This window comes from Salmo trutta, chromosome 7, assembly GCF_901001165.1.
Source record: "Salmo trutta chromosome 7, fSalTru1.1, whole genome shotgun sequence".
Taxonomy (NCBI): Eukaryota; Metazoa; Chordata; class Actinopteri; order Salmoniformes; family Salmonidae; genus Salmo; species Salmo trutta.
Genome location: NC_042963.1, coordinates 51,581,194 through 51,594,869, shown reverse-complemented (window position 1 = coordinate 51,594,869; position 13,676 = coordinate 51,581,194). Strand labels below are relative to the sequence as shown.

The following is a 13,676-nucleotide window of genomic DNA, read 5'->3' as shown; positions in this document are numbered from 1 at the left end:
TAACTTCTATTGCCATCACCAAACATGTAAAAAATTGCCTACATAAAGCCAACAAATAAAACACTGCAGCTGGAAAATATCCTGATAAAAAAAAATTCATCACATTGCCTTCTCATGGCTTGTCTGCAAGGAACTTGAAACATTGTATCAACAATCAACTTCATCCAGCCAGAAGCTTGCACTAACAAACGTGCAACATTATATAAATAAATAAATAAATATGTTTCCCCCCAGGCCTACTTTGGGATGTTTCAACTGGATCAGTACATAACTTTTTTTTTCTTTTTTTTCTTCACGCTGAGTGGTTATCGAAAAGGAGAGGGCTGCAATGATTTTTTCAAATAGGCTACATTGAGGAAGTATTTTCAAAGGACGTAAAAACAGACTTGATTTACTTGCCATTTCAGGTGAAGAAAACATTTAGTTTGAGAAGCTACACAGCTTATTAGTGGTGGTGAGTTAAAGACAATCAGAAATAGAAATCAGATCCCCAAATGGGCACATTTATAAGCCACATTTGCATGCAGGCCCCACTTCTTTGCATAATCGGGCCAACATCCTTACTCAACATTGACAGGAAAGCTCCAAACACAATAAATTGACAACTCGTAAATAGAACAAGTGTAGCCTAGGTTGTGCGCTCTGCTAACAAAGTGTACACTAAGACAACGAAAACTGTAAAAGACAAATAATATGAATGCATTAACAGAAATTACAGTAAACAAACAAATTCTAGATTAAAAATTATGGGAATTAACAGTAAATGTACTACTGGTGATGCTGTTGTGCCATCCAAGCGGCATTCACAATGGATTAGGCCACTGAGACAGGCGTCAAAACATTGACCCAACAAAATCGGTAAGTCGACTAAATGGAGTGAGCCCTACATCAAATGAAATTTGATTTGTCACATACACGTTTAGCAGAAGTTATTGCGGGTGCAGCGAAATGCTTGTGTTTCTAGCTCCAACAGTACAGTAATATCTAGCAATAGACAAGTCTAAAAGTAAAGGAATTAAGAAATACAAATATTACGGCCTTCCTCTGACACCGCCTTGGTATAGACGTCCTGGATAGCAGGGAGCTTGGCCTCAGCGATGGACTGGGCCTCTGTAGCGCCTTGCTGTCAGATGCCAAGCAGTTGCGATTCCAAGCAGTGTGAAGCAGTCAATCAAGTTGCTCTCACAAATGGTGCAGCTGTAAAAATGTGAGGATCTGAGGGCCCTTGTCAAATCTTTTCTGCCTCTAGGAGGAGAAAGAGGCATTATCATATCCTCTTCCCGACTGTCTTGGTGTATCTAGATCATAATAGAACCATAGTGATGTGGACAAGAGCCTTGACCCAATCCACCACAGCCCCGTTGATGTGAATGGGGGCATGATCAGCTCCTTTTTGTCTTGCTGAAGTTGAGGGAGAGGTTATCCAGGCACCACATTGCCAGGTCTCTGACTCCCTCCATATAAGCTGTCTCATCATCATAGGTGATCAGGCCTACCAACGTCATGTCGTCAGAAAACGTAATGTTGGGAGTCGGCCGCAGCCACACAGTCCTGAGTGACCAGGAAGCACTGGAGGGGACTAACCACGCACCCTTGAGGGGCCCCCCGTGTCCAGGGTCAGCATGGCAGATGTATTGATGACTTCCCTCACCACCAACGGGCAGCACGTCAGGAAGTCCAGTTGCAGCATTCTCACATAGGTGTTCCTCTTGTCCGGGTGGCAGTGGCGGTTCTAGACCATTTCAACTGGGGGGGCCAAGCTGGGGCCAGTTGTACTGTTAGAGGGCCAGTTGTACTGCCAGTTACATTAGACGTTATTGTTGTCATATAATTTTCTTCAGTGCATTGCAGGCATTAGCAGGCAAAATACCATGTTCATAATCATTAGTGTTCCGCGTTACCACTGTCTAACAACGGGTGTAAAAAAAGAACGATAGCAAACATTTGTTATGTAAAAATATTTCATACTGCACATTTAGGGGGTCCAAAATTGTTGTCACAGGGGTACTGCCCCCCCCCCCCCCAGAACCGCAATAGTCATATAGACAGGTTCCTTCTGCGTTTTTGGTATGGTATAGAATGGAGCTGCAATGGATAGCTGTTGTTTTACGGGCTCCTGGCCAATTCTGCAATTTTGTGTGTTTATTTGTGTCGATAAACTTTTGTGCGTAATGTTTCCACCATCGTTTCCTATGACTGAATAAAGCTTCTAAACATCAGAACAGAAACCACTAACCTGGATTTGGATGAAGATTCTACTTCAACGTTTCGGCGGCGCAGGACGTACTGCTCACCCCGGACAAGGCCCCAATACCAGAGACTCTGAAGAGTCTGCGTAAGATGCCAACGTGCGGGCACCCTGACAAACTACATTGGAAAATAAATCTGCCTCTACCCTCTGAGACTATTCTATCAACGGGACCTGAAGAAATGGAATATCCTATGTTCCCGAGTCGTGGCTGAAAAAGGACAATATATACTGCTCAAAAAAATAAAGGGAACACTTAAACAACAATGTAACTCCAAGTCATATCACACTTCTGTGAAATCAAACTGTCCACTTAGGAAGCAACACTGATTGACAATACATTTCACATGCTGTTGTGCAAATGGAATAGACAACAGGTGGAAATTATAGGCAATTAGCAAGACACCCCCAATAAAGGAGTGGTTCTGCAGGTGGTAACCACAGACCACTTCTCCGTTCCTATGCTTCCTGGCTGATGTTTTGGTCACTTTTGAATGCTGGCGGTGCTTTCACTCTAGTGGTAGCATGAGACGGAGTCTACAACCCACACAAGTGGCTCAGGTAGTGCAGCTCATCCAGGATGGCACATCAATGCGAGCTGTGGCAAGAAGGTTTGCTGTGTCTGTCAGCGTAGTGTCCAGAGCATGGAGGCGCTACCAGGAGACAGGCCAGTACATCAGGAGACGTGGAGGAGGCCGTAGGAGGGCAACAACCCAGCAGCAGGACCGCTACCTCCGCCTTTGTGCAAGGAGGAGCACTGCCAGAGCCCTGCAAAATGACCTCCAGCAGGCCACAAATGTGCATGTGTCTGCTCAAACGGTCAGAAACAGACTCCATGAGGGTGGTATGAGGGCCCGACGTCCACATGTGGGGGTTGTGCTTACAGCCCAATACCATGCAGGACGTTTGGCATTTGCCAGAGAACACCAAGATTGGCAAATTCGCCACTGGCGCCCTGTGCTCTTCACAGATGAAAGCAGGTTCACACTGAGCACATGTGACAGACGTGACAGACTGGAGACGCCGTGGAGAACGTTCTGATGCCTGCAACATCCTCCAGCATGACCGGTTTGGCGGTGGGTCAGTCATGGTGTGGGGTGGCATTTCTTTGGGGGGCCGCACAGCCCTCCATGTACTCGCCAGAGGTAGCCTGACTGCCATTAGGTACCGAGATGAGATCCTCAGACCCCTTGTGAGACCATACGCTGGTGTGGTTGGCCCTGGGTTCCTCCTAATGCAAGACAATGCTAGACCTCATGTGGCTGGAGTGTGTCAGCAGTTCCTGCAAGAGGAAGGCATTGATGCTATGGACTGGCCCGCCCGTTCCCCAGACCTGAATCCAAATGAGCACATCTGGGACATCATGTCTCGCTCCATCCACCAACGCCACGTTGCACCACAGACTGTCCAGGAGTTGGCGGATGCTTTAGTCCAGGTCTGGGAGGAGATCCCTCAGGAGACCATCCGCCACCTCATCAGGAGCATGCCCAGGCGTTGTAGGGAGGTCATACAGGCACGTGGAGGCCACACACACTACTGAGCCTCATTTTGACTTGTTTTAAGGACATTACATCAAAGTTGGATTAGCCTGTAGTGTGGTTTTCCACTTTAATTTTGAGTGTGACTCCAAATCCAGACGCCCATGGGTTGATAAATTGGATTTCCATTGATTATTTTTGTGTGATTTTGTTGTCAGCACATTCAACTATGTAAAGAAAAAAGTATTTAATAAGATTATTTCATCCATTCAAATCTAGGATGTGTTATTTTAGTGTTCCCTTTATTTTTTTGAGCAGTGTACATCTAGCTGTTTCTTATGCATCTTCAAGACCGTATGACAGCATCAAGGGGGCAGGGGTGTGTCTCTAACAACTGGTGCTCGAGCTCTAATATTAAAGCAAGGCTCAAGGTTCTACTCGCCTGAGTTTAATACCTCATGACAAGCTGTAGACCATACTATTTACCAAGAGAGTTCATGTATACTTTTCATAGCAGTCTATTTAAAAAAAAAAAATCAGTCAGAGTCCACAACAATGGGATCACAGCACCATCAAATGTAGCTTAGCCCAGATAACACAGTGTGTTCCAAATGCCACCCTATTCCCTATATAGTGCACTACTTTTGGACCAGGACCCATAGGGTAAAAAGTAGTGCACTATATAGGGAAAATGGCACCATTTGGGATGCTTCCCATGTCAGTGTTCGCTGCCAAAGGATCACACTTAAGCCCAGATATTCACCATCTCACTGTCCTTTATCAGAGGCTCAATCAAATCACAGATGAGTTGGGTTGAGATTGCATCACCTGTGTGTGGGTCCAAAGCCAAAAGATGAGATTCCTTTCATTTCTATAGTCCCAAACCACTGCTCTGCTAGGCTTTAGACACACAATCATGCAAGTGCCAGATAACCATGATGACCTTTGCACTCACTTAATCATCCCTTGTTTAGGTCACCTTTTTTCCTGTGTGTGTGTATGTATTTCAAATGCATGTAGTTACTACAGTATACTTGCTGTATGATGTTGACCTAGTGAGTGATAGGCGGGGATCACAGTAACATCATTCATAAATCCACACAACAGATGTGTGCAGGACAGGATAGAGGTCGAAAGAGTTCCCATGAGGATTATGACAGACCTATTTGTAGTAGATACAAAAAACAAAAATGGATTCCCTGTCGCTTAATGCTTCCTACTTGTCATTCACCATGTTTTTACTGCAAATCCATTTATCAGCCCATTTAATAATCAATATCGGGCTAAGGAGGCTGCTGTAAACATGTTTAAGTATGTAGCTTGCTATGTAGCTAAATAGGTTATGTTTCATGAACGTTACAGGGCCAAGCCCATTTCTAGAGCTAACTATGGGAGGGGGAGAGTGTACTCTCCCCGAGCAACGCACAGCCTTGAGCTGTATACCCTTTATATGGCTGAGAGTTAAAATCCAGTCATGGTAAGCCGAATTAGCCTCCGGGTATTTCTAAAACAACATGCATGTGTGTTTTTGACTGGCTTCTTTTGCTAACAATCTATTATTTCGGCGGTCACAAGATGTCCATTAAATTGCTCAATAATATACCACGTGTGTTCCGCAAACCACCCAACACGAACCTCCATTACGGGAAATCGATCGCTAACGGGGAACTACGGTCGCTACTCGCTACAAAAAGAAACGTATTTAGTTGCCTGCCCCTCGTGAAAACATCGAGTAGAAATGCATTTACTGTGTCGTGAAAAAAAAAAAGCATAACGTTTACACTATAGCGAATTATGCAATACATCGACTTGATATCAAAATCGTTGCAATAGGGTTGAATTTCGTGTTTGTTTTGAGCCATTTTCTATCATGGCCTACCTGTTACTGAACAGAAGACTCCGTTGCTGCCCTCTCTGTTCCTCTCTATCCGCTCAAGCAAGCGGCATGAACAAAAAAAAAGAAAAATCAAAAGGGCGGCTGCCGCGTGTGCTGGTTTTTCCTCTCACAGTAACCACACCGAAACACACAAGCAATTCTTTCTAACTGGCTATGTTAACAAACAAAACAAAAAAAACACACACACTTTAGAATGACGACTACCTAGTCCGATAATGTCTGGAACATGTTAACTCCGGAAGCACATGTCACTTAACTAGCATTTCCTTAGCCAAGAAGTAAACCTTTTTTCCCCCCCTTCTTCAGCTAGCAAGCTAGCTAGCTACCCATTTCACTTGCTATGTTACTCAGACATGTCGGTGAATTGTCTCGTAAAATTATCAGTGCGTTGAAATGCAACTTTTGTGGAGGTTAGTTTATTTATAGGCAATTAATGCAACGACAACAAACAAAAAAATATATTTAAAAATGTCGGTTATTAGAATCTAATAAACAGTTACTTACGTTGTATCTTCCGAGCTCATCATCAACCGGCTTTCTACCATCCTATCTGGATGAAAATCCAGACCACTGTACGTCGAAGTCATTTTCCCGAGCTACAACCAGAACCCACCACGCTGTAGTCAACAATGAAAGTGAGTGAAATCGCCTCGAGATTCAACTCCTGCGCGACCACAAGACGCAGCGGGACAGGTGCAGGGAGGGGGGCTTAATTCTAGCCTTTCTACTCAGAGCAGCAGCATGCGAATACTAATCATCAATCGTTTGACATTCGTATTCTTGCAATCCCCAGCTAATTTCTCCTACAGGCGCGCAACTGGGCGGATTCGATTATGTTGAACCGCGGGGCCCCGTTCTGTGGCCCATGACGTGAACGGGCAAAAGCGGCGATGGAGGAGCGCCCTTCTCAAATTGAACAATAACAGAAACATACATCTCTTTACCATAAAATAAGATTTAATTTTCTAACCAGTTTTCATTGGGAATCCAGACAAACCGTTTTTATTAAAAGTAATCACTTTTGCATGTGAACACACAGAACCCTACGCATTACTCCACATGCTTATTAACTTTACTTTTGTTTTAAGGGGACTTTGAAATGGGCACCTGGCTGACGCCCGGGAGGCAGCCCAGTTCCAAAACGAATGCAATCAATTTTCCCCCGTTGCGAAACACGTCTACCCGGACCAGGTTAATCGAATCCCCTCACTGTCAAAGCGACTGCAGATAGGGATAGCTAGAGAGGCGTGGCCACTTCCATTACATGTCAAGTATGTAAAAATAATGTAGGCTAGGCTAGTCCAGTCATCTTGGTTTACACTTCCACAGAATCCACAATGTGTTTGACTATTTTTTGTCAGTCTATTTAAATTAGGCTACACAAGTGTCTTCACTCACACCAACCAACCACGGCTCTCAATCTGACCTAAATGATGTGTTTAGGAAATATGGAAGGTGTTGATCCAAGGACATGAAGACCCCCACATTCCCTAGCTAGACTAGTACAGACCCAACACAGATGATAGCAGAAAGCAATTTACATTTTGTCTCAGAGGTAAAATATTATGAGAGAAAGGAAAAGTATACAGCAACCCAAACACCTTCCTTGAACCTTGACTACAGACACAATACCATTTGTGAGAGAGGTTAGAGAGTATAGGCTATATGGCAAACCCATTCCCTGAGGAGTCCTTAGCCCAAGCACTTCGCTATTGCTGAACCAATCAAGTAGCTATAGGAAATTCTCATTCTATAATCCTCTCGCCAATAATTCGAATGAATTGCTGCTCCAGATTTTAGGCTGAGCCACTCGACTCCGAGGCCAGTCCTTTCCTATTAGTATCTGGGCCAGTATTCAGAGTAGGAGTGCTGATCTAGGAGCAGGTCCCCCCTGTCCATTTAGTCATATTCATTATGATATGAAAGGTAAAACTGATCAGCACTGCTCTTCTACTCTGAGACTTTTTTGTGACTATAGGCCAGGAAGAAAACCAAGTGATTAACATCATTAAAATAAATAAAAAATCCCAGGCATCCTGAGTCTTTGGTACATTCCAAATGGCACCCTATTCCCTACAAAGTAGGGGCCCTGGTCAAAAGTAGTGCATTACATAGGGAATGGGGTCTATGGGCCCTGGTCAAAAGTAGTGCACTACATAGGGAATAGGGTGCCATTTAGGATGTACACTTTGCTTCTATAGAAGTCACAGTTCATGTTCCCCTTTTGTGATTTTGCTGGTGTTTTCCTGGGGGGGAGGAGCCTGTCTTTCTTTGTTGAACTGGACTTGCCAGGCGAGGTCTTCCTATATTAAAACCACTCCGAGGGGGGCTGAAACCACGGTTGTCAAGTACTGGTTGTACCAGAGCAGAAGGGAGCAGAGCAGGGGTGTATTCATTAGGCACCAAATGGAAAAAAAAATGTATTGAATCACAGAGGGAGGGAGGGGCTATCTGAACTTGCCTAATAAGAAACACTCGTTTTGGTTTGCTGTTGCAAAATGTTTTGGTATGTTGTGGCCTAATGAATACAACCCAGAGCAGAGAGAGTTTGGTAGCCTCATCAACTGGACAGGAATTGTTCATTATAACATTCGCAACAGCTTCACATTTACATCCCCCCTAAAATAATATTGGGAGTGACTCAGTCGCACTGATAAGGAATCTCCCATTTATGAAACCCCAGTTAATCCTGTATCCATAGCCATTTTCAAGGCAGACTACACTGCAGTTTGTGTTTATGTTAAGCAGAGTTTAAAAGAGCTTTGCTATGCATCGCCTACATACAGTTGAAGTCGGAAGTTTACATACGCCAAATACATTTAGACTCATTTTTTTACAATTCCTGACATTTAATCCTAGTTAAAATTCCCTGTCTTAGGTCAGTTAGGATCACCACCTTATTTTAAGAATGTGAAATGTCAAAATAATAGTAGAGAGAATGATTTATTTAAGCTTTTATTTCTTCCATCACATTCCCAGTGGGTCAGAAGTTTTACATACACTCAATTAGTATTTGGTAGCATTGCCTTTAAATTGTTTAACTTGGGTCGAACATTTCGGGCAGCCTTCCACAAGCTTCCCACAATAAGTTGGGTGAATTTTGGCCCATTCCTCCTGACAGAGCTGGTGTAACTGAGTCAGGTTTGTAGGCTTCCTTGCTCGCACATGCTTTTTCAGTTCTGCCCACAAATCTTCTATAGGGTTGAGGTCAGGACTTTGTGATGGCCACTCCAATACATTAACTTTGTTGTCCTTAAGCCATTTTGCCACAACTTTGGAAGTATGCTTTGGGTCATTGTCCATTTGGAAGACCCATTGCGACCAAGCTTTAACTTCCTGACTGATGTCTTGAGATGTTGCTTCAATATATCCACATAATTTTCCTCCCTCATGATGCCATCTATTTTGTGAAGTGCACCAGTCCCTCCTGCAGCAAAGCACCCCCACAACATGATGTTGCCACCCCCGTGCTTCACGGTTGGGATGGTGTTCTTCGGCTTGCAAGCATCCCCCTTTTTCCTCCAAACATAACGATGGTCATTATGGACAAACAGTTCTATTTTTGTTTAATCAGACTAGAGGACATTTCTCCAAAAAGTACAATCTTTGTCCCCATGTGCAGTTGCAAACCGTAGTCTGGCTTTTTTATTGCGGTTTTGGAGCAGTGGCTTCGTCCTTCCTGAGCGGCCTTTCAGGTTATGTCTGTATAGGACTTGTTTACTGTGGATATAGATCATTTTGTACCTGTTTCCTCCAGCATCTTCACAAGGTCATTTGCTGTTGTTCTGGGATTGATTTGCACTTTTCGCACCGAAGTACGTTCATCTCTAAGAGACAGTACGCGTCTCCTTCCTGAGCGGTATGACGGCTGCGTGGTCCCGTGGTGTTTATAATTGCGTACTATTGCTTGTACAGATGAACGTGGTACTTTAAGGTGTTTGGAAATTGCTCCTAAGGATGAACCAGACTTGTGAAGGTCTACAATTTTTTTTCTGAGGTCTTGGCTGATTTCTTTTGATTTCCATGATGTCAAGTAAAGGGGCACTGAGTTTTGAAGGTAGGCCTTGAAATACATCCTCAGCTGCACCTCCAATTGACTCAAATGATGTCAATTAGCCTATCAGAAGTTTCGAAAGCAATGACATAATTTTCGGGCCGTGCGGATGTTTTCTGTAAACCATGACTTCAGTTTGGGATGTGTACGTACGGTCACTGTGGAGACAACATCATTGATGTACTTATTGATGAAGCCGGTGACTGAGGTGGTAAAACTCCTCAATGTTATCTGATGAATCTCTGAACATATTCCAGTCTGTGCTAGCAAAACAGTCTTGTAGCTTAGCATCTGCTCTTCATTGGACCACTTCCGTATTGAACGTGATTTAAAGGTGATCTAGAGTTTTTTTCACCTTTAATTGCACAGGTGACATGCTGGTAAAAATGAGGTAAGACGGATTTCAGTTTCCCTTCAATAAAATCACTTGCCACTTGGAGCTCCGCCTCTGGATGTGCATTTTCTTGTTTGCTTGTGGCCCTTTACAGCTTGTTGAGTGCGATCTTAGTGTCAGCATCGGTTTGTGGTGGTATATAGACAGCTGTGAAAAATATAGATAACTCTCTTGGTAAATAGTATGGTTTGCAGCTTATCACGAGGTATTCTAACTCAGGTTAGCAAAACCTCGAGACTTCCTTAAAGGGATACTTTGGGATTGTGGTAATGAGATCATTTATCTACTTCCCCAGAGTCAGATGAACTCGTGGATACCATTTTATGTCTCTGTGTGCAGTATGAAGGAAGTTAGAGGTAGCTTCGCAAGCCAATGCTAACTAGCGTTAGCGCAATGACTGGAAGTCTATGGGTATCTATATGCAGAAACCCATAGACTTCCAATCATTGCGCTAACACTAGTTAGCATTGGCTCGTGTAACTAGCTCTAAATTCCTTCATACTGGACACAAATAATTGTGACTAATAATATTAGATCTCCAAAAATCTCATTAAGAAAAGAAGATAAATTTCAACAGTAGTCTCGTGGAATCCGACGAGTTAGTCTGAATATTGCAGCGGTTAAGAGAGTTGAGCCAGTAACCAAAAGGTCACTGGTTCGAATCCCTGAGCCGACTAGGTAAACAAATCTGTTGATGTGCCCTTGAGCAAGGCACTGAACTCTAATTGGTCCTGTAAGTCGTTCTGGATAAGAGTGTCTGCTAAATGACTAAAATGTACTAAATATAGTCAAGTCTGGCATGGGAGATCTGCAGTGAAGCCTTCAGTAGGCTATATTATGGGCATAAAAGGAACATATTGTGCAGAGATAGTAAAATAAATACTGTTTTATTGTTGCAATGGAAGTATGTTGCCGCCTCTCTCAGTGCTAGCTTCCCATGTTTAATCCATCAGATGATTACTATGATAATCTTATTGTAATCCCTACACATACCATGCCTTCCTTGTTTACATCTTTTCTATTGTATCCCTCTGTAATGTGGGACGATCCGGACTATTCCTAGCCCCTACGAATCAATTCATCCAGCATTTGATTTGCACCTCTTCTAAACCAATGGTGGAGCGGGTCAAGTAAAAATAGGCCAACTGCACAGAGCAACCCAAATGGGTTATGTCACGTCTGTTTGTATATGTCGCCATAAACTTGCTGCCTGCCTGCCTGCCTGCCTGCCTGCCTGCCTGCCTGCCTGCCTGCCTGCCTGCCTGCCTGCCTGCCTGCCTGCCTGCCTGCATGACTGCCTGCCTGCATGCCTGCCTGCCTGCATGACTGACATACTTTCTCTTAGCTCTGAAAGCATTTGCAGAATGGCAAACAACTGAAGCTGGCGCTCTCAAAATGGAGAAGGAGAGGATATGAGTATGACTCAATGTTGTAATCTAATCTGAAAAGAAATGCACAGCGTCGTAGCCTGGCTGTAACGTTGGTTAACACAAACCTTATCAGAGTAGCTTGAGTTTAGGTTTGTGGTACTGGTTTATGCAAATTCCTTATTGGCTAATGTAAATTGTCCCGTGCCTTGCAGAAGATAGCTCAGGGTTTATGCTGATTTTGACTAGAGGTGTTAGAGACAGGATGGATGAACTTGTTCTAAGTACTCTGCCCTGTACTTTCCAGTGGCCTCTCTGTCATTTTCAGGAGGTAGATTCTGTTTGCGTCACTGACAGCCTGACTGACAGAGCCCCATTTCTTCAGTTTTTAACTGTGAATGAGAGTCGCACCTATTTTTGTCTTCGACCCATTTATTTTTCTTCCATTTATTTTCATATCTGGGTGACCGCTGACCTTCAGAAGGGACATTCTTTAATTTAGATGCTGTTAATACATTAGTATTGAATACACAATTCTTTGGTTTTTAAATCAGATAATATAATGTTGTTTTTTTTACACAATTTATTTGAAGATAACTTCAATCAATAGGACTAATAGGTGCGTCCTGATCAGATCTGTCTGTTTCTTAAAGATGACGGAGCAAGGGTGGATTTTCGGGCAGAGGGGGGAGATTTTCCCCCAGATCACAAGTTAGATTGTGTCTCTTTTCTTTCAGTGAAAAACATACACATCATAAATCTACCCTAACCCACCATGGAATGGGAATGAATACTGCAAACAATGAATCCATCCTATCACAATAGCCATTATCCACCACCACAGGAACAAAGAAGCATTACAATCACTGACTATAGCTCCAACCACAACCACAACTACAACAAAAGCCAGCCAGTTTAGATCTGATTCCTTCTGAATGAACTAGGGGCCAACCCAACATCCAACCAACCCGACGGACGTACCTCAGAGATCCTAGGTCCTCATTCCTGACGGGGACACCAGCGGCGGAGGCAGAGGGGGGACAGCGCATGCTGTTAACATACAAGCTCTGCACCAGGGCTAGATCCGACGAGTGTTCCAACATCGCACGGTGCTCTTCCAGAAAAATCCAACTTATTGTGTGTGTTTAAATGGCCACTTGTCTTCTTCTCACTCTTTCTCCCTCTCTCCGGGTATCCTATTTCTCTCTCTCTCTCTCTCTCTCTCTCTGGCTCTGTCTCTCTGTCTCTCTCTCTGTGTCTCTCTCCCGCCCCCCCACCCCCTCTCTTTCTCTCCTCCTCTGGTTTAGTGCAGTAGAGCACCCCCTTCGCTAACTGGCGTAGCTGAAATAATCCTTTTTGACAGCTCATCGTGGGCTAATGCATTGTGCCGCCCGCGGCAGCCTGGTTCACAGGCTGCAAAGCTGCGGCCACAGTAGCACTCTTCCACTAATTGACACCCGTATTAGGAAGAGTCCAGGAAATTGGACAGGGTTGGTTGGTTCCTACTGTCACACTGGGCACACTAGGAGACATGGGGCAAAGAAGGGGAAACTTCTGAATAATTTGCCCATGGATCCTTGGATCTGTTTTTCACTCAGGTCCTGGGGTTCAGGTTGTTGTGGCACGATCCCTGTTTCATGTTTTACATGTATTTTCAATGATGCCTGGATACAGGAGAAATACAGTATAAATGTAGTTCAAACCCACGTCAAATGTAGGTCAAACCCAGGTGTTGTTGTGATGAAGCACATACATGGAAGCTAAACCCCAGGTGCACTTGTGGCAGGAAGTTTGGTCCAACCACAGTCTCTGGGTCCAACAAGAAAATCAATACAAAAAGAATAGCACCACACTCTTTTGTAACAGATAAAGGAATTTGTATATGTTTATAAACTGTATTCTGAAGTGTCAAACTTCAAATGTTGACATATTTCAATTTTCAAACTCCTACAACTACCAACTATGCAATTAAATGCGGGGCTTTTGCCCAAGATTTAAGCTGTGAAAACACAAAATATTTAACACCAGCAAATATTTATTGGGGCTCTTATCTAAAACCCATCTCCAATCCAGTCATAGCATCACTTCCTGAATAATCTCCTGTCTGACCGGAGGGGATGTGCATATGTCACATTCTCCAGATTCCCTCGGCTGATGGATGATAAGCCACAGGAGGAGAGAGAGAGAGAGAGAGAGGTACAGTGAAAGAGCAGAGACACAGAGGGTGTGATAGAGACA

The 13,676-nt window shown here is 43.8% G+C and overlaps 1 protein-coding gene across 8 annotated transcripts in view; it reads right to left on the bottom strand.

Annotated features, from left to right (window-relative positions):
• Nucleotides 1–12,622, bottom strand: part of LOC115197647 (CUGBP Elav-like family member 2) — a 59,140-nt gene extending 46,518 nt beyond the window's left edge. For 5 of the 8 annotated variants that reach the window (XM_029759371.1, XM_029759373.1, XM_029759372.1 and 2 more), the window contains exon 1: nucleotides 12,420–12,622. In XM_029759371.1, coding sequence (XP_029615231.1) covers nucleotides 12,420–12,541 — 122 coding nt within the window. In that variant the 5' untranslated portion in view covers nucleotides 12,542–12,622. Of the gene's footprint in view, nucleotides 1–5,605; nucleotides 5,893–6,127; nucleotides 6,436–12,419 lie in introns of those variants that run through there. The other 3 variants (XM_029759375.1, XM_029759378.1, XM_029759379.1) reach the window with 3 other exon arrangements.
• Between the last annotated feature and the right edge of the window lie 1,054 nt (nucleotides 12,623–13,676).